This window comes from Danio aesculapii, chromosome 12 (genome assembly GCF_903798145.1).
Source record: "Danio aesculapii chromosome 12, fDanAes4.1, whole genome shotgun sequence".
Classification (NCBI taxonomy): Eukaryota; Metazoa; Chordata; class Actinopteri; order Cypriniformes; family Danionidae; genus Danio; species Danio aesculapii.
In genome coordinates, this window is record NC_079446.1 from 46,368,233 (window position 1) to 46,390,792 (window position 22,560).

A 22,560-nucleotide genomic window follows, 5' to 3' on the forward strand; every position below is an offset into this window, starting at 1 on the left:
AGTAATTCACATTTGTCTTAATCGTGTCTACCGCTACAGGGAATGACACTATGTATAACACTAAAAACAATGAGGCAAAGACTACTGATAAATCGCATAACAATATAAGATGTAAAAGGGTAACTACTATATATATATATATATATATATATATATATATATATATATATATATATATATATATATATATATATATTACTATGTATATAATAGCGACAACAGAAGACAGATTCCTGATATTTTTGTTTAAAGCAAGCATGCACGAATGTGACAATCAAACATAATTGCTGATTGATGTTTAAAAGAACCCATTAAATGTAAATAAGCCAGTAAAGAAAGTTAAAAAGCTGTCTTTCCATGCATGCACAGGCCCTTTTGAGGTAACTTAAATAAAAGTTAACTAAATTGTTGTAACGTTCTTGATTGACTCTTTTTTCAATATTAAAATAATTAAATAATCTACATAGTGTATACATACAGCCAATCTCTGAGTCTGCTGGGGGGGGCACTATTAGCTAAACATAAATCATTAAATAGGATTAGCCTATTAGCATCTCCCTTTAAAATGAACAAATTTGTAAATTTTTTTTCCTTTTTAAATGGGTAGTTTTCCTAAAAAATTTAAATTCCTATCATTATCATCAAAAAAAATTAATTTTTAATTTTTTAAATATATATATATATATATATAGCTAATGAATCAAAGAAACATTCTTTCTTTGCCTACTTTCATTTAAAATTTGGGTCGTGTGTATTAGTACACCACTTTTATTTTTTTACGACTACACCACTGCTAGCAACCATGTACCTAAAATAGCCTAACAACATCCCAAAGCATGTCAAAACCGCAACACAAACTAGTACAGTTCTGCTCAGAAAAACCACTACGGACTATTCTCTAGGTCTCGAGTGTTTCAGGATAGTCAATATGAAAAAGAGCACAAGCCAGCTTTACGGTGCCTTTCTAATATAAATCATTCATACAGCAAGAAATATCTCTCAGCTGTTATTTATCTAAAGTCTCAAAGGATCCAAAAACAAGTAAGAAGGGGAAAAGAAGTCTTTCATCCTGCTCTCCAAACTCAAAGAATCGCTCTCATCCACGTGCAACAGCATATTAATGCCGCTGTGTTTACAACACAACCCTCCAGCTTTAATCAAAAGGGATTGGGATGACGGTGACATGACAGAAGTGAAGGACGGGCTTTTATTACATTTTATATGAACACAATGAGCACGGTCCCGTTTGATCCTGACTGTAAGTATGGGGTAACCGCTGTGACATTTACATGCTTCTGTCTTGATGATTTTTGAGAGGCATAAATCATCTACAAATGGGGGAAATGTCAGCAATCAAACAATCTGTTATTATGCTGGATGACAGAAGCCATGATGACAGATGTTATGACAGAAAGAATGAAAGACAGAAAAGGAACAAAAGAAAAAAAACTTAAGAAATGCATAACAGTGGCTCAGTGGTTAGCACTATCGCCTCACAGCAAGAAGGTCACTGGTTCGAGTCCCGGCTGGGTCAGTTGACATTTCTGTTTGGAGTTTGCATGTTCTCCCCTTGTTGTTGTGGGTTTCCTCCGGGTGCTCTGGCTTCCCCCGGGTGCTCTGGTTTCCCCCAGAGTCTTAACACATGTGCTATAGGTGAAATGAAGAAACTAAACTGGCCATAGTGGGTGAGTGTGTGTTAATGAATGTGTCTGGGTGTTTTCCAGTACTGGGTTGCAGGAACTAAACCAAAGGAAAATTAATGAATGGTTGTTTCAAAAGACTCAGAGCTTGTTACAATGTTACCGCCATGCAGAAATATACCGATAAGTGGTTGGTGCTAGGGTGTTTGTTCATTGTCAAAACATTGGTGATTTTCAATCATTCATTCATTTTCTTTTCGGCTTAGTCCCTTCATTAATCTGGGGTAGAACCGGCGGAATGAACCACCAACTTATCCAGCATATGTTTTACACAGTGGTGTGCCCTTTCAGCTGCAACCCATCACTGGGAAACATCCATACATATTGGTGACAAGTAGTTCCTTATATGATTAAGAATAACTATGAAAAAAGCAACAACAAAATAATAATAATAATAATAATAATAACAATAATAATAATAGATAATTAATTTATCACATTTAAAGATATTTAAGTTGTAATGACCACTGTAATGTCACTATGAAATCAAACGTGTAACATTTGCTTTTGTTTTTCTGAATATTGCATTATGTACCACCCTCTTATGGCCAAAGGTGTTTTTTTTTTTACATGCATTTTTTATTTCTCTTTGCTATTTGGGCTTATTAGTACCCAATTAGAATAAAAATCTAAGTATCATAGCTAATGAATCAAAGAAACATTAGCTTTTGTCGTTTCTTTGCCTACTTTCATTTAAAATTTGGGTCGTGTGTATTAGTACACCACTTTTATTTTTTTATGACTACACCACTGCTAGCAACCATGTACCTAAAATAGCCTAACAACATCCCAAAGCATGTCAAAACCGCAACACAAACTAGTACAGTTCTGCTCAGAAAAACCACTGCAGACTAGTCTCTAGGTCTCGAGTTAGAGTGATTCAGGATAGTCAATATGAAAAAGAGCACAAGCCGGCTCTACGGTGCCTTTCTAATATAAATATAACTTATCCAGCATATGTTTTACACAGCGGTGTGCCCTTCCAGCTGCAACCCATCACTGGGAAACATCCATACATATTGGTGACATGTAGTTCCTTATATGATTAAGAACAACTATAACAAAATAATAATAATAATAACAACAATAATAATAATAATAATAGATAATTTATTCATCACATTTAAAGATATTCAAGTTGTAATGACCACTTTAATGTCACTATGAAATCAAACGTGTAACATTTGCTTTTGTTTTTCTGAATATTGCATTATGTACCATCCTCTTAAGGCCCAAGGTGTTTTTTACATGCATTTTTTATTTCTCTTTGCTATCTGGGCTTATTAGAACCTAATTAGAATAAAAACCTAAGCATCACCTTTTGATATGATGTCCTTTTAGAGAAAAATTATGCCCATATATCTGGACTTGTGGTCCGAATTTACATAAAACACTTTTTCCTGAATTTATTTATGCATATATAACATACAATTTTTTTTTTAACTTGCTTTGACTTTCAGAGAGTAAAAACTAAAATGTTTCCCCATTTTGGACAGTTAAAAATAGTGTTTGGGACATTTCATATGCTGCAAAACAGTTGCTGGATGACACTGAATGTTTTATATTTTGTTACAGACATACAAAGCATTTTAAATAGCCACTTAAGAGCTAAAATGTGCTGTCCCTGTATGTGGACACTCAAGCCTTAGAAGGTTAAATTGAATTATTTAGTTGTGCCTGAAAACAATTATCAAAATAATTTCCCTCCCTTTCAAAAAACATCTCTTCTGTGATTGGTGTTTACATTTAGTCATTTAGCGGTCGACTTTGTCCAAAGCAACTTAGGGTGCGTTCACATAGTAGAGCGATTGTTTCGTTCTGAAACAGGGATTAAAATGGTTACGATGTTGCTCTCTGTTCTTAATGCAGTTCGCTTTCACACAGCAAAATTTCTAAATGGAGCAAAAGAGCTGAAACAAGTCCTGTGCGAGTAAACTGAAAAATAAACACTGAAATTCTGACCAATGTGACAGATTCAGCTGTCATGCGTCCTAATTTAATTTATGATAATTAATTTAATTTATTATTTAGCGATAAGACGAAGCAAAATGCTGTGCTTTAATCTTGAATGGTGACACCCACAGACAGTCACCAAATATAAATCAGACAAAGCCTTGTCATACACAGCTGTTGGCTAGAATTATGCATTATAGGCTTTACGTTTTAGAGAGAAATAACAGATAAACCAAGACTGAAGTTTGGTCAGTTTTCCTAATGGATAAACAGTTCTTATTTTCACTTTTGTATTTGACATGAAACGCATATTTACTAATAGGACTGACATCCCGCGCTACTCATAACTCTCATTCATATAGCCATATATGCCCATTACATATCCATATTACACTGTGATATAGCCTGGTTCGTTAGATTGTAGTGCTTTCTCACTGCAATCGATCCGCTCCGGAGTTAATTTAAAAAAAAATTGTTTCTCTACGTTGAGCCAAAAACTTTATATTATTAGTTTTATTTCTCTGTAGTTTTTTTATTTGATTGTTATTCGCAATGATTGAAGTTATTTCCCTCAAAATCTTTGTCTTGCTTTTGTCAGATTTTCATAAACTGCTCTTCTTCAAGTGAAAGTCTGTAATGTTTCTTGTATAGCTGGCTGGTTTGGTTCATAACAATTTAACAATACATTTTTAGATGCCTGTTGAAAAACTAAATAAATGAATAAATAAAAGGAATAAACCAATATGAATTTTTGGGCGGATGCTGATAACCGATATATTAGCAGATAAATATTTTAAAATGTAATATTTTTATACTGTGAACAACTGATTTTATTTTAAAAACTTCATAAAAGTCAGCGCCAGTAGCCTAGTGGTATTGCGCACTGACATATAGCACGGACGTGCTCACAGCGACCCGAGTTCGATTCCCAGCTCGAGGTCCTTTGCCGATCCTTCCCCTTTCTCTGCCCCCAATGCTTTCCTGTCTGAATTCTCTACTGTCCTGTCATAATAAAGGTGAAAAACCCCTAAAAAAATTATTATAAAAAACTTCATAAAAGTCTGAACTGATCTTAGAACAGCCTACTCAAAGCAAAAAAAAAAAAAAAAAGAAAAAAAAAGGGGTAATAATTTTAAAATTGCATGACGATTATAAAGACCTATATTCATGATTTCACATATTTCAGCATGCCAAAAATAGATTATTTCCTTTTCTTTGCATAGCAAATTAACATGCAACTTGACTGTTGCATATCAATAATAGGTTAAATAACAAAATGAGAGGCAGGCAATTCTGTACAATGACATTATCTGATAACGCTAACATTAAAAATCGCATTTATTGGCCGCTAACGATATAGTCGCTGATATATTGTGCATCCTTATTAAAAATTAGATATTCCCAAAACCAGCACAGCTGAAATAGAGAGCAGGCACTATTATTATCATCATCATCATATGTTTTTTTTTTTACACACCCATATGCAAAAATGAGTAATAAAACTGCATGAAGGGCTTATAAGAATAAATCAGTACATACAGATTAGTAATGAACAACACAACACAAAGTAAAAAGATTTTATTATTATTAATTTGATCATTTTTTGTAACCTCAGATGTGCCCTCATTTTCCTCTCCAAAGTCTGGGGAGCCCATTGCAAGCACATTGTAAGACCAACATGTGTCCCAGAATGCCGGGTGAATGCCGGGCTTGTCCCACATCTGAGCTTCCAAGGTTTCTGCAAGAAGTTCTCACCTTTATAGTCAACATTTGGGTGCTGGCCAAAGCTCAGCCTACTAGATAAAAGAGTAGAGGGAGCTGATCAGGTTCCTCCCCCTCTCAACAAGCTGCATGTTATTTCTAATTGCAGAACACAAATCTGAGGTAACCTCCCCTTAAAGTCTTTATCTTCACTTTGTCTGATTTTAGTAAACATCTCTACCTCAATTCAAAGTTTGTAATGTTGTGATTTTTCTTGTATAGCTGGCAGGTTTGCTTCATAACTTAAACACAATTTAACAAATCTTTTTAAGATGCCTGTGGGGAGAAATAATTAAACAAAGAAAATTCCCAGAACCAGCACGGCTGAAATAATGGGTAGGTGCTATTATGATTGTCATTATATTTTTGTACACGCATATCTGTCCCTTTAAGTGTCTATGGCCAACGGGTGACTGAGTAGTCCCATTTTTTTTTTCCCGTGCAAATATTCCAGGCATGTCTGAGGAATGCCAGAATATTTACAGGATGCAGGAAGTTCGGCTGAGCTCCTCGCCTCATGGCAACTAGCTCCAGTTAAGAGACGAGCTTTCAAAAGACTACAAATCGCAAAAACACAGAGGAACGCCAGACTTCTTACCGAAGTGCAAACCTGGCAACTTTTCCGAGATGCCTTTCGGAATTGGATGCAATTCCAAATAGCTGCTTCTCATTAAATCTCTTAACAAATGTTTGCTTCCATGCCTTCAATCAGAAAGGTATGCAACCATCCAAAACCGTAAAAGCATTAATTCACTGGCAAACACATGCTACAGATGTGCAAAACAGAGAGAGAGAGATTTGACTTTGATGCCATATCAGCTTCTCTGGCTATTTCATGGGAAATTAAGATAAATTTAAACATTTTATAAATATCACTTTTCTATAATAATAAAATATATAACAACAAAAAGACATCAATAGCAATAATTAATGCATAAAATAAAAATCTATAACAGTTTCAGGTTTACTTTTGATACAAATTGTACACTGTAAAATTATAAGTGGACTTAAAAGAAGTAAACATGTTGCTTTTAAAACGACTAGTTGACTTGACTTGAAGTAAACTCGTTGCCTTAATTATTATAATTATACACAGATCATTTACATAGAAATTAGGTTAAATCAGCATTACAGTTTCCAGTTATAATGGGTTTACTCACTTTCTTTTAAGGCAATGGGTTTACTCACTTTAAAGTGCCATGAAACCCCCCTACTCTCTGAAAAAAACTAAATTAAAAATGTCTACAGCGAGCAGGAATGTGTTTGATTAAACTTCAGAAGCAAAGTTGTGTTGTTCAGTAAGACAATGTGGAATGCAGATATTTGTAAGTACAAATAAATGACACAATACTATTTTCAATTAATGACAAAAAAATAAATATAAAAAGTGAAAACTTTTCCATTTTAAAAGTACATTATTGTTGTAAAAAAATCTAAATAAGCAGCCCAGCTCTCAGAAAATAGTAAACATAGCAAGTTTATTTGTGAACACACACATTATAATCTGCTGTTTTACTCCATTAAACTCCAAACAAAAGCCAGAAACTTTTAGAGCTGCACGATTCTGGCTAAAATGAGAATAGCGATTTTTTTTTTTTGCCTAAAATCAAGATCGTGATTTTCTCATGATTCTGTAGATGTAAAATAAAGGTTAATATCAGTAGGCTAATATTATTGTTATTTCTCAAACATATGGTAAAACAACAATAATATTATGTGTAGGTCTACTGTTGGTCTGATGTTGAATTTTTATGTTTTAGACATATGCAATCTGTCATTAACAACATTATTAGACCATTGTTTTCTACTGGTAAAATCAGACATTTGTCATTATCAGATTACATTTTGCATTACATTCAACATTATATAAGCTAGAGTAGTTATACTGACACTGTAAACATTTTTTTTTCAAGCACAACACTCAGTTTGCTCTGAAAGAAACATATTAAATGCTAATCCTAATCCTAATCAAAATGTGATATGATTATTTAAATGATGTTGGTGCTTTCGGTTTCATTTTTACTGCTAAGTGCGGTTAATACTTCCCGCGCGGCTCCCAAACGATCACTCTGTGCCACAAACTGAATGTTATAACAACTTTACCTGTTATTCACAGCCAAAGCAGGTTCTGTTCACTAAAGTAGACGCGTACGTGTCTATCATTAAGTCAGGCACGCGTTCGCCCTCTCTGTGATAACAGCTCAGGGTCAGCAGCTCATGTCTCGTGTGTTTTCACAGATGCGAATACAGCATTACATGAAGACAGAAATTATATTTTTGGGTGAATTATACCTTATAAATACAGTATGTGACTCTTTCAACACCATTTGGAGGCGTCCATGTCGCTAAGCAACGTATGTAAAACAACGTGACTTGCAGGCGCCTTTGCTTTTCTCCTGAACTTGACAATATGACAGGCAGAATCGTAGAAATGCTGGATTAAGATCGTCTAGGGCAGGCATGGGCAAACTTGATCCTCGAGGGCCGGTGTCCCTGCAGAGTTTTGCTCCAACACTCTTCAAACACACCTGAACACCCTAATTAGTGTCTTCAAGATCACTAGAAAGCTACAAGCAGGTGTGTTTGATTAGGATTGGAGCAAAACTATGCAGGGACACCGGCCCTCCAGAATCGAGTTTGCCCATCCCTGATCTAGGGGGTCGACTTTTTGAACCTATCTAAAGGGTTAATGCTGACAACTGATCACCAACAGTAAAAATGACCCATTTTACCTCTTCTAACCAAAGAAAACCACCAACAATCAAGAATGCATGATAATATGCCGTTATGGCTTTGCAAACAATAAATGTGATTATAATGAAAGTCAATGGGGCAAAAACAGCCACTAACATAAGCAAAGAGTAGTGAATTTGAACAGTACACAATGTGCATATGACATGAAGTAACATTTTACCGTTCATGCATCACCACCACAATGTGTCCAGCCCATCAACAAAGCTCACGTCTGTTGTTCTCAAAGCCTGAATGAATACAACAAACGGAACACACAAAGCCTATTAATGCTGCTTTGGAAACTCTTACGGGATGACAGCGAGTAACCCTACGCACACCTCCATCAGTGAAACACTTCCTCAAATACCACACAACTTACTCATGCAGAGACACTGAGGTGTGGAGAAAGAAGGAAAAAAACAAAAAAAGAGGACGTGAAATTTAACCCATTACTAACACAACCCATAAACTACCATATCTGATAACCGCTAGGCAGAACTATGCTGAAAATCCCTGAGAATATATCAATGAGCTTTACAATAGCAATTAACTTCAAACTGTCTCTAAATCTAAATGTATCAGCTGATGTCTGAACGTTTAATCATCTCATATTCTCCACTCCAATTCAACATCAATGAAATGACTTTGAAAACCACAGGGTTGATCACAGAGTGTTACGACTGATTTTAGGGATCTTCCTGTGGCAATCTTTAATCAAGACCTTCATGATGCACACGGACTAACACCTTTTTCATATTACCTTGTTTACACCTGGTTTTAAAGTGCCTTTATGTAGTTTTATTTCCTTTATTAAGAGTTGTCTAAGTTTTTCCTGGTTTTACAAACCCGTTTTTTAGTCTAAAACACATTTTCACTGACATATTTTGCACACTGGTAATATTTATTTCCTGAGACTAGGCTTGTGCCGGTATTCGGTAATGCGATAAATCACGGTAATGAATATGCACGATATTGTTATCGCAGGTACTTCAAAATACCGTGAAAAATAATAGATCCGAATTTATATTCTTAGAACGCGCCTTAGCTTATTTTCCATCAACCGCTTGAAGAAACACTGCGTATATGCTGCGCAGAACTGATGCGCACTCTGATGTAAACAATCAGCACACAGCGCGCGCCGCCGCTGCCACCGCTCTCTAATCCTCACACGAAGAAGCATGGCGGAAGAAGGAACGCTGCTGACAATTTATCCCCCTTCAAAAAGGGTAAAGTCAGAGGTTTGGAAATATTTTGGGTTCCAAAAAAAATGCGCAGGGATTGCTGATCGAAGACTGTTTCTCTTTGCACATTCACTTTGATATAATTGCTCAAGTTTACTTTTATATTGTGTATTGTTTTATTTATATTTATTTGTATTTAAATGTTTGAAGTACTTTTAGTTAATTAAAGTTATTAAAGTTACTAAGTTGACGAAACTGAAGTTTTTTGTGTTTTTTTACCTGTTTCTCTAGTAAAATTACAATATCGTGATAATACCGTATACCGTGGTACAAGCTCAATCAATTAATCGCAGCATGAAAATGTGATACCGGCACATGCCTGCCTGAGACATGTTAATAAAAGTTATTTCCTAATTGAATTAATCGTAGTTTAATATAAGCTCTGAACCCTGCATCTCAAATGTAAGGAACAGGGAAGGAGACTGAAGGGAATAATAAAGTTTGTGTTTGGATATCAACATTTACTCAGTATTTGTTGCTTCCTTTTTTCCCTGTTTTTATATTAATATTTTGATATTTACTTTATATTATTTGCTTATTGGTTTTATTATTTATGGATCAATCTTTGCATTAATTTTAATTGTTTTGTTGTTGTTTTCTTGAGTTTAGAATGTATATTTTATTACTAAGTAGTGTACTTTCACTTTTGGCTAATTATTGCTCACTGTCTTTCATTGCAGGGATTTTACTTTTGGAATTTATTAAAACAAAACAAAAAAACTCAACCTAAAATCTTATATAGAATCTTTAATCTGTTTGCCAAATGAATAAAATATGTTTTAAACACTCCAGAAGGACGCAAAGTAGGAATCACTGGTCCCTTTATTAAAGATAGTTGACAAAAACAGTGCTGTTTTAAAACGTGCAACTCATTCAGAGAGTTATTAAGTAGAAGAAATCAGGGTTTACTTTTCTGTTTCATTGTTTGTATTTAATAAGCAATAAAATCATTGTGGGCTAGTTTGCAATGGCAATACTCCACTATTTAGAGCAAGGTAGGGCCCCAAAATAATTCTGCTTATGGCCCCCAAAGGTACATGGCCGGCCCTGCCCCTATAGCACATGTGTTTGGACTGTGGGGAAAACCGGAGCACCCGGAGATAACCCCCACCAACAAAGGGCGAACATGAAAACTCCACACAGAAAACTTGAACCAGCAACCTTCTTGCCGTGAGGCTACAGTGCTAACCGCTTAGCCATCGTGCCACCTTGTAAATGAACATATTTAACCTAAATACCTGACTTAATTGAACTGCTTTAAATCCTCATGAGCCATTATTAATAAATAAAATCAAGTTATTCTGGTGGACATTCACTTTTAAGAAGGTTTCTACTAGGGCTGAACAATATATTGTTTGAGCATCAATATTGCAATGTGTATATCTGCAATAGTCAAATCGTGGGATTAGATTGAGTAAAGATTAAAAGATAAAGGTATTATTATATATAATTTTTTAAAATGTTTACACAATGATGACCATGTTTTTTTTTTATGTTTGATTGTTCAATTTCTGTACTTGAATAATGTCACATATTCCAGAACCATAAAGCACCGTTTATTTAATTTTTAGTTTTGCTCTGTCGGATTAATACATGCTTGTAATTTATTATAATTTATATCAGTGCACTGCACAGAAAAAGATTTGATCTTCCCAGTTTATCTAAACTAATGGAATCTTTCCAAATAGCGCTATTAATTTGGTGAAATTAGATTTATATCGCAATATACATCTCAGCAAAACAAAATATCGTAATATGACATGATATCATGCAGCCCTAGTCTCTACGCAAATTTTATAAATCAGACCCCTGGTCTCTCTAAACCTCGTCTTTCAAAAGCTTGCTCTGCTCTGATTGGTTAAAACCATAAATGTATTACCATATTTAAATTTCAGCTCTTCCTCAGGACTTGTAAACAGAGCCATACAAACGGTAAGGGCATCAATTTTTACTGTTTAATTTCAACCCCGAGACTGTGTCCTAACAAAAACGTGATGGAGTCTAGCTTTAAATTCATCTGTTTATAGACATGACTGGTAAATATGCATGGGACAATAACTCTTGGTATTGACCTTATTCTACAATGCGGAAGTGCGCGCGTTTTTGCGATTGCTTTAGAACTTCCGATTCAGTTGCCTATGGGAAAAATGACTAGGAATAATAAACGGCAAAAAATGGTCAAACTACTTACTCTACAAACAAGTGTTTGCATTACAATACAGACAAAGTAGAATAATATAATAAGAAAATATCAGTTTTCAACACCAAGCAGCCAAACGAGCTGTTTTAATGTCTAAACATGAATGGAAGTGAATGGGACCGGAAGTTGAGCCAAAATGATTCAAATGGCTGCGCCCACTCGTACGCGTAGAATAAGGTGAATCCCGCGGTTTGGAAATGTCATGGATTTAAAACCGCCACAATTTTCTGCAATACTGCTCCTAAGGTACGTGTAAGATTTTATTGACATTTTTTAGGACAGCAGTATCAGCAGAAACAAATTCAAAGATGCTGTTTTAAATAGTGAAGAAATCTGTGTTTTTAAAACAAATGAAGACAGCAGAAGTCAATGATTCATTTGAATTATTTAGTCTGACATGTTTACTGCTCCAAATCATTTTAAATCTTTCAAAGGGGAAAAAAAAGTTGTGTTTTTACCCAGACATTAAAAAAGAATATATTTTAGAGCAGTGATCACAATACCGTGATACCGTGAAACAGTGATATCTCTATCCAAAGTTATCATACCTTCAGAATCTTATACCGGCACATGTGTACTGGCAAACTTTTTAATTTTACTAGAAAATACAAAAAATATTATATATTTTGCTTAGTTTCTTACTTGCTTATTGAAAAATAACTTCATTTTAAAGGCACTTTATTGTATTTTGAATGTTACAATGAAAAAATCAAGTGCACTAAAACAAGATGCTTTTATTGCTGTAAAAAATTACTTCATTTTCATTCTAGCCTTGTGTCCTTTTTAATCTTCAATCTATACTTATAATTTTGTGAATTCTTTACCTCACGGAAATTCCAGTATCATGACATCACTAGTAAACATAAGTGCGATCTTTTATTCGAAAGTACGAACTACACTTTTATATCACGAGCATGTCGACTTTTGATAATCGTTTGTTAAAATAGACAATCAGAGGTTACTGAATGTCAGAATTCAATCACTATCCATACACTGAAATTAAGTTTAGAATTAATTTATTAATTTATTACATATTTATTGCCACATCAGCAACTTATGGCTATTTGGCCAAATGGATATACATTAAACTATTACATGATAACAACAAATTCGTGTTATATAAAACAAATTACTTAGACAAATATATAAAATATAAATAAATAAAATGTACAAAAAAAATTATTCAAAGTTAAATATGGTTTTTCAGTTCTATTTTTGATTAAAAAAATGTAAAACTCTTCCTGGTGGTACCTTTTTAAAAATGTCCATCAAAGTAATCTCCTTATAAAAATCCTGTCTACGTTTATAATTAATAAATTGAATGTAATTGAACTAACTGGATGCATTTTTACATTTACATTAAAAAAATACTCATTTACACATCAACAAACATCTCAAACGAGAGCACGACCAATGAAATCACTTTGTAAGTTTGTCATGAATGTAAGTCTACATATATGCAAGCAAATGCATAATGACTTGCTTATTTAATCTCCAAACGGTCCCAAAAATGTTGCCACTTTTAATAGTCCAACTATGCAGGAAGCACAGCGCAGAAATGTGCTACAGCTTGTTCCTCTTTTACCTGCCGTATAGTCTGTAGAAAGCCTGATGCACTTGAGAATTTAAATTACACCAATACTGAGGGAAAACTATTTAAACATGACAGAGTATAATTCAGCTGCCCTCAGGGTAAAAATACACAAACACACAAGACTAGACATTTCAACAAACCTCCTCGTGTGTGTGTGTGTGTGTTTTTTTCAGCTCAAAGTGGAAGTCACCATAAAAGCATGAGCAGCACAAACAGGTAGAGCTTATTCTGAGAGTAACCTTTCACTCACAGACACAATGTTAACCACAATAATTCAAAAGAGCTAAACAACTCCTCTCTCCCCCTGCACAGAAGTATATTCAACAAGAACACTGGAGATATTTCAAGTCTCGGTGAAGGAGAGCAGATAAAACTTGAATTATGGGTAAGACTGAAAGTTTAAAATTAATAAAAGACGCCGCTGATCCAAGATGAAGTCCTCCCTAAACTGTCAAAAGCTGAGTTTGCGCCCTTAAATGACTTTCCAAGTCAATTTTATTTATTTGTTAATACTATTATGCATGTTCAAGGAAACATTTCACCAACAACAGCACCATGCAGTGCAATGTGCCACAACATGCAAGTCAACTCACTCAGAGCTGTCAATCACAGCAGGAGGAATGAGGCAAACGTACAATGAACAGCATGTCAACAATGCAGTCTATTATGCCGTTTGAGAAGGAAGAAATATATACTGGAAGGGAAAATATAGTTCAGCTTTCCTTTACTGGTGATGTCTATTGCAGATAAATTGATAGAAGGGCAATGGAAATTCCTCTGGAGTAAAACAAAGCAAATAAAAAACAACTTAAACTAAATTAAATAAATATCTGATCATATAAATGGAAAGTTTTAAACACATTATGTTAAGATAATTGAATAACTATACATTAGAAAGCAAAATAAAAAAGTGTGAATAAAATTAATTTAAAAAGAAAATGATTAAATAAGAAATAAACAAAAAATCATTAAAATAAAGGGAAAATTAAATAAATAAGTAGAGACTTTATTTTAAATGTATAAAATTATATAAATGTACAAGTATAAATTAGATTAAAATGAAAAATAAAGTTCCTTTAAATGGACGAATTTAATATAATTCGATAATAAATAAGCAAAAATAACAAAAACTAAATATTTATATACATAATTATATTTATAAGGTTTTTTTTCACAAGTTATAATTGTGGGAAAGAGTTGGAATTATCAAAGTTTATTTTTTTAAAAAATGACACCAATATTACATTGGACTGCTGAACCACATAAATAAAACTATTCCCGAGGATTCAATCTTAAATACCCCTGCAAAATAACAAATACATGCACATAGTAGTGGCCAAGAAAATGAAGATGTCTTTTAGGCTTTCCGTGCATTGTGACTATTCAGTTTAAATAACTTTTAAAGCCAATAAAATATGAACAAGCAACAGGGGTGGATTTAACCAATAAGCGAGGCAAGCGGCCGTTTAAGGTCCCAGGAAATCTGGGAGCCCCAATAAATATCTGGAAGTATGAATTATAGCTATAAACAATACATAACATTGCTTTCTATCAGATTTTGTAAGATGAGCACCAAACAAATACAATTTTAACATAATTGAATATTATATGATATAAGTTAAAATATAATATTATTATGTAATTATAATATCATAAAATAAAATATTATAATTATTACATCAGCACAAATTTGTCCACCATCCCCTAATCATAGAGCAGTCAAATGTATGCATGCATGTGTATATATATATATATATATATATATATATATATATATATATATATATATATATATATATTTATATATATATATATATATATATATATATTATTATTATTATTTTTGTTGCAAATTAATTTTAAGAAAACTAATCATTTAAAAAGTAGAGATTGCATTAAGATAGAAAGATGTTTTTTTATATCACATAAAACATCTAAATAAATAAAAATTAAAAAGTATAAAGGGTGCATTTAAGGTCATTTGGGCCCCAAAATGTCCCAAAACACCATTAAAATGTGCTGGTTTTAATAGGTGACAATGATTTGAAATTATTATTATTATCTGTAAACTTTAAGATGTCTGTGATACGCTAGATTATTTTGTTTTATGTTGTTTCAACAGAGAAATAAAATAAAATTAAGACATGTCTGTGAGATTATGCTTTGTTTTGTCAGGAAAATAACATTTATAATTATTCACTTTAATTACATTGATTCATTTTGCAGCTCTAGTGTTAGGCCCCATGGCTGGAATTGCTTGGGACCCCCAAATCACGAAATCCACCGCTGACAGGCAATCAATATCAGCGTGTACACTACAAATGATGAATTCCAAACAAGCCATCCATGTGGTCTCAACACATCTAAGTTAACGTAGCAAATTTAACTTAAATATGTGTTGACTGAACATAAAAAAAGTAAGTTTTACCCAAAAAAGCTCAAGGATTGTGTAGATTCAGCTCATAAATAGTTTGAACATGCAGCAAAAACCCTGTTGAGTGCAGGAGATCAAACATTTTATCCGGTGGCAGGAAATCACTGCAGTTCTCTAATATCCCCATGTTAACTGTGACAGTGGCAACCTGGAATTAGAATCAGCGCGGGCGATTAAATCTTCCGCGGGGAAATAGAACGCCGTCGAAAAGTTACATCATAAACGCGCGAAAAAGTTATCAGCGCGCGTCTAACAATAAGCAAACAATGTATCCATGATCTCCATTCAGGCCGCCGTGGAGGAAACACTGGAAATAGGCGCGTCTGTATCAATCTCCACGAAAACACACACATATACATCATCCCAAACACACAAAAAGCGGACTAAATACACAGGCAAACGCACATAATCATAATAAAACAGCGCCAAACATTCTGTAATACTCCAAAGCAGTCGCCTGGAAAGAGAGCAGCCCTAAACACCGTTTATCCCACAACTTAAGAAACGGGACCAAAAGTTAAGTTCTTGCAAGTTTCCTTCTTTACTCACCCACTCCGTACTTCTCCTTTTTCGTAGGCACCCAGCGCGACATCCTCACTGCTGACGGTGTTGTGCGTGTTGATGTCGCTATTCCAAACAGATATCCAAAGGTTTTCCACACACTTTTTCTCGCTTCTCTGTAGGAGTGGAAAGACTCAACTGGCCGCCATTTGCATTTCCACCATCACTGAACTCGTGAACCGCGAGGGGGAGATGTAAGAAACTTTTTGTCATGTGGGACACCAGCGTCACCATGGCCGGACAGTCCCACAAAAAATATATTATTATGAGCTGTCGAAGTCTCAATCAAAATCCATAGCCAGCCTATTAAAAGGGTGGTTAATTTTTCTCAAACAGTGGACTTTTTTACAGTTATTAGCCTCAAACTATGAGGTTCAAATACTGTTAGTGATATTTGTGCTGGATTAGCTTGCAAATACTTCCTACATTTTTATCAAAGTGCTTATCATACTATTTTTCGTTTACAAAAAAATGATGTTTATTTAAAAATATGCATTTAAACAGTAAGTTAATACAGTTTTATATATAATGTAATGAGATTAGAGTTTAAAAAATATGAAAAATATGTATTTTATAATTTATTATCATTCATTCATTTTCTTTTTGGCTTAGTCCCTTTATTAATCATGGGTCGCCACTGGGAAACACCCATACACACTCTTTCACACACACACAAACACTACAGCCAATTTATTAAATTCACCTAGACCGCATGTCTTTGAATTGTGGGGGAAACTGGAGCACCTGGAGGAAATCCAGGCCAACACGGGGAGAACATGCAAACTCCACACAGAAATGCCAACTGACCCAGCTGTGGAACCAGCGATCTTCTTGCAGTGAGGTGATTGTGCTACCCACTGCGCCACTGTGCTGCCCCCAATTTCTGTTTAACTGAGAGAAAATGTTTTAAACAGATTTCTAAACACAATAGTTTTAATAACTAACGTCTAATAACTGATTTCTTTTATCTTTGCTATGATAACAGCACATATTATTTAATTAGATATTTTTCAAGATACTAGAATTCAGCTTAAAGTGATATTTAAAGGCTTAACTAGGTTAAATAGGTTAAAGTTAGAGTAAGGCCCACACAGAATCTGCGCACACAGAATTCTGCAGAATTCTGCAGATTTTAAGCCCATCATTGCTTCTGTTTATTTACTTGTGTAAATGTTTGTAAATTCATATTTATTCAGTTTTTAAATTAATTACAGTAATATTGTTGGGTAATATGAAAATATTTATATAATTTATTTACAATACAGTTTGTAAAGTGATATTTAGTAGATCTATTATATCTTTTAGTAGATATATTAAATGAGAGACTTGCTTTGTTTACCAAATAAAGTGGATCAAATTGGATTTGCATTGTAAACATTAAATACAAGTTAAAAAGTTAAAATTACTTTTTATTTCATATATTAAGGTTTTAGTCATGATACTCCCAAAATAATTCTGCATAAATCCGCAGATTTTTAACAAACTTCTGTGCAGAAATAGCAAAAAATGTCCGCAGATACCGTCTGGCCCTAAATAAGGCAAGTCATTGTATAACAGTGGTTTGTTCTGTAGATAATTGAAAACAAATATTGCTAAAGGGGCTAACAATACGGACCATAAATAGTTTTTAAAAATTAAAAACTGCTTTTATTTTAGTCGAAATATAACAAATAAGACTTTCTCCAGAAGAAAAAATATTATAGGAAATACTGTGAAAATTTTCCTTGCTCTGTTAAACATCATTTGGGAAATATCTGAAAAAGACTAAATAATTTACAAGAGAGCTCATGATTTTGCCCTCAACAGTATTTGCATGGGTGTATAAGCAAAACTAAATGTGAGATTATACTTGCTTGCATTTTGAATCCATGATGAAACTTCTTATGATGCAATTTTAATATGCTCGATCTCTTATAATGTGCATTTTAACTGGGCTCTGAACTGACAGACTAATCTGTTTTAGTGCTTCTGTCCTAGTTTTTGGGTAAGAAAGATTTATAATCAAAATCTGGAAAACATAATTAACAGCGCTGCATAAAACATTATGAATCCTCTAATTCTCATAACGAGACAATTTCCCCTGTCATAAATAGCTGCAGACTGTGGCGACTGCTGAAAATTTGATTACGGGGACCAATTAGAAAAGATTGCTCTGGGATACCGTCTCATATAGCCACAGACTTCACTCAATTCCTGCTTTTCCAGAGAAATTATCACCCCGTTTGAGGTTAATTGTTGTTTCTGTGAAAGTATGTTGCTTTGCACATAAATCAGCCCCAGATGCTTGTAATTAAAGCGGCTCTGTGGGACAAAGGCTGTCTTTTGATTCATTATATTATGCACAACATCTAAAAAATGAGCCATTTAGGTGATCATTGTGAATGCATCACTTGCATTTAAGCAACAACTAAACAACACTTGTACCAGTTTGCACATTTTCTCAAAATCACTTTATGGGACCTTTCATACACCCGGCACAATAGACATCCCTACTGAAAAATCCAGCTTAAACCAGCCTAGGATGGTTGGCTGGTTTTAGCTGGTCGACCAGCCTGGTTTTAGAGGGGTTTTGGCCATTTCAAGGCTGGTTTCCAGCCATTTCCAGCCTGGTCTTAGCTGGTCAGGCTGGGAGATGTTCAGCTAAAACCAGCTTGACCAGCATAGTCAGGCTGGGAGACCAGCCACAACCAGTTATGTCCAGCTTAAACCAGGCTTGTCAGGCTATTTACTTGTTTGTTTTATTTTTGTCTGTTTTTGTCTTACCTGCTTTCTGGAACCGCTCTTCACCGGACTCAACCCCTGTCGTCGTGGTCAACTCCTCTATGCGTCTCAAGTTCGCCGATGTAAATGGCGCGCTGACAGGACAAACGGGTTGCAGCCGGAATGCCGTCCATACGGAGCTAAGTGGTCAGCTGGTAAACGTGAAAAGGAACGGCGTCACACCGCCCCGTAGCGTTAGTTTAAAAAAAAGAAATGCAGCCATACATACCTCTGGCTACGTAATTCGGGGTCTCCAGAAACGTCTGTAGGGCTACGTTTTCAGAATGAGCCTATGTTGGTTTTCGCTAGTGAACTGTTCAGTTTTTCCACTTACAAATCCGCCGTGTAAATAGCAAATACGCCATGGCACGACGCAACTGACTCTTAAAAGGGAATGAGAGATGAGACTCTGATTGGTTTAATGCATGTTATGCTCAAATCACACCAATAACTCATTAAGAGAATAAGCTCAACCCTGTTAGACCATGTGCCGCCATGCAAACCGTATTTATACATCCATTAAGTAGCAAAAGTGGATTCAGACACACTCTAAATGCTTTTGCGCCTGGATCGTTAAAATAGAGCCCTAAAAAACATTGCACATTTCTGAGTGTGCCTCACACAGGTGAGTGGGCTTGACAAACCACCTGTAGAAAACACTCTTCTCTGCATATGCACCAGACACTTTACTTAAACTCCATCTAACAAGGACTCAATAAGAAAATCAATGCTCACTTGAGACTGTACCACAAAACATGCTGCACTACTTGTTTTCTTCAACCTTAGAGGCCTCTTTTGCACAACATCTTGCACAATATGGTTATGTCTTATGTATAAGTACTTGTATAGTCAGTCTTAGGTTATGTGTATTAAGTATTTAAAGTATATGTATTGTTAGACTTTCTGGTATGTTAGTTATGTATAGGTTTATAAAAGTGTTGTGTTCATATTAATGCTTGTTTATTTTTGTAGCATCGTGATCCTTTGAGACATGACATTTCATTCCAATGTATGTCCACATACATTTAAAGTCAGAATTAGCAGCCCCCCCTGTATATTTTTACCCCAATTTCTGTTTTTTTTTTTCAGCACATTTCTAAACATATTAGTTTTAATAACTGGTTTCTTTTATCTTTTCCATGATGATAGTACATAATATTTAATTAAATATTTTTTAAGATACTAGTATTCAGCTTAAAGTGACATTTAAAGACTTAACTAGGTTAATTAGGTAAGTTAGGGTAATTAGGCAAGGGTAATACCTTACAATAAGGTTTCTTAGTTACAACACTTGCATTTATTAATCATAATTGAACATTTACTAATGCATTATTTACATCCAAGTCCATGCTTGTTAACATTAGTTAATGCACCGTGAGTTAACTTGAACTACAGTAACAATGAACAACTGTATTTCATTAACTAACGTTAACTAACATGATCAAATACTGTAGTAAATGTATTGTTCATTGTTTGTTCACGTTAGTAAATGCATTAATTAACATTAACTAATGAACCTTATTGTAAAGTGTGACCTAGGCAAGTCATTGTATAATAACGATTTGTTCTGTAAGCAATCGATATTGTATTGCTAATAATATTGACCTAAAATGGTTTTAAAAATATTAAAAACTGCTTTTATTCTAGCCGAAATAAAACAAATAAGACTTTCTCCAGAAGAAAAAATATTATAGGAAATACTGTGAAAAATTCCTTGGTCTGTTAAACATCATTTGGGAAATATTTGAAAAAGAAAAAAAAATTCACAGGAGGGCGAATAATTTTGACTTAGCTCTTATTTCCATTTTGTGTTTATATTTATGATTATATTTATTTATGTCCTGCGAATACACAACATTCATTTCACTGCATGTTTAAATATGTAGTTATATGACAATAAAGCTTAACTTGACTTAAAATATCAGCACACTTTGACTAAAACAACATTTTAAAAAAAGCTGCATGTTACAGATATATGATTTCACTTTTAGCCTGCACTCTCCAAAATAAAGGTTCGCAAGCCGTCACTGGGGTGGTACCTTTTCAAAAGAGACAAATTTGTACCTAAAAGGTCCATATTAATACCTCAAGGGTACATATTAGAACCTAAAAAGTACATTAGTGTTCCTCATAAAATTTTTAGGTACTAATATTTACGTATGAGGTACCAATATGGCCCCTTTAAGTACAAATTTGTGACAGCTTGCGTACCGTTATTCCTGAGAGTGTACAGACACATCCTTTCATGAGAAATGAGTGATTTCTTCACATAGTGTAAGCGGTTTCTCTTGTGGTGGCCCTGAAGAGGCTGTTTACCATTAATCAGAGTATATATCAGAACGCTGTTGGTTTAGTGCGGTCCCCGTCACATTAAACACCTCTCTCTCAACACTTCATCATCATTACACTTTCAAACATACAGACAGACACTGATTTTTCTGCTCTTTTATTTTGATGTTTGCTGTGCCAAGCACCTTATTATTTTTGCTAAACTACTCATTCATTCATTCATTCGGCTTAGTCTCTTATCAGGGGTCACCATAACGGAATGAACTGCCAACCATTCCAGCATATGTTTACGCAACAGATGCAACCCAGTACTGGGAAACACACATACACTCTCGCATTAACACACACACACACGCAGACACTCATACACTACGGGCAATTTAGTTTACCCAATTCACCTATGGCGCATGTGTTTGGACTGTGGGGGAAACCGGAGCACTCGGAGGAAACCCACGCCAACACGAGGAGAACATGCAAACTCCACACAGAAATGCCAACTGGCTCAGCCGGGACTCAAAACAATGACCTTCTTGCTGAGAGGCTGTTTTCCCCACTTTGACAGCTTTCTTCAAAGATATGATGCTCATATTGTTACAGCTTGAACCTTCAGCACAGTGTGAGCTTAAAATCTCATCAGATGGCTTTAGTAGGACATGATTGAGAGTAAACGCTGACAGAAGTTTAGTTCGGGCTGAATTATTCCTTTAATTGTTCTCCTGTGCATTTCTTATTCAGCTTGCTCTAAGCCTGCGAGACATTTGACAGCTTTAATTAGGAAATCCCTCCGTAAACACAGAGAGTAAGCCATGCTGAGGCGTGAGTCACGACCCAGCACACAGAGAACAAAACAGCAAATCACCCACTTAAAATTAGAAACAAACACCAAATCGATCACAGATCAAATAATAGGCAGGACTAACAAGAAATAGACGTATGGAGCAGGACAGGGCAGCTTTGACTGTGACTCACACACACCATTTCTCTCTTTCTTCTCTCTCCTCTCTAATGATGAAGAGATTGAGTTGAGATGAGCTTCAGCATCAGAGAAACACAGCCAACGCACACCGATCTGCCTTTACATGTTTATTTATACTTGTGTCATACCAGTTTCCCCCTAATGAGTGCACAAAGTACTCTTTTCCTCAGATTTCCAGTATATTTTTGCTACAGGTCGTGACCAATTGGCCTGCAGGGGGCGCCAGTTCTGCAGTTTCTACTTCTGCTTGGTCACCCAAAAATGAAATTTTACTCACTCTTTACTCTTACTGAAGTGGATTCAGATCTTTATGAGTTTCTTTTTTTCCCCATTGAACATGGTATAGGAGAAACAAATG

At 34.8% G+C, this 22,560-nt stretch overlaps 2 protein-coding genes across 3 annotated transcripts in view; one reads left to right on the forward strand and one right to left on the reverse strand.

Annotated features, from left to right (window-relative positions):
* dock1 (dedicator of cytokinesis 1) overlaps positions 1–16,337 on the reverse strand; it is a 927,369-nt gene extending 911,032 nt beyond the window's left edge. For both annotated transcript variants that reach the window (XM_056470102.1, XM_056470100.1), the window contains exon 1: positions 16,166–16,337. In XM_056470102.1, coding sequence (XP_056326077.1) covers positions 16,166–16,208 — 43 coding nt within the window. In that variant the 5' untranslated portion in view covers positions 16,209–16,337. The remainder of the gene's footprint in view (positions 1–16,165) is intronic.
* Positions 1–22,560, forward strand: part of LOC130238984 (disintegrin and metalloproteinase domain-containing protein 12) — a 541,789-nt gene that overhangs the window by 263,908 nt on the left and 255,321 nt on the right. The window lies entirely within an intron of this gene.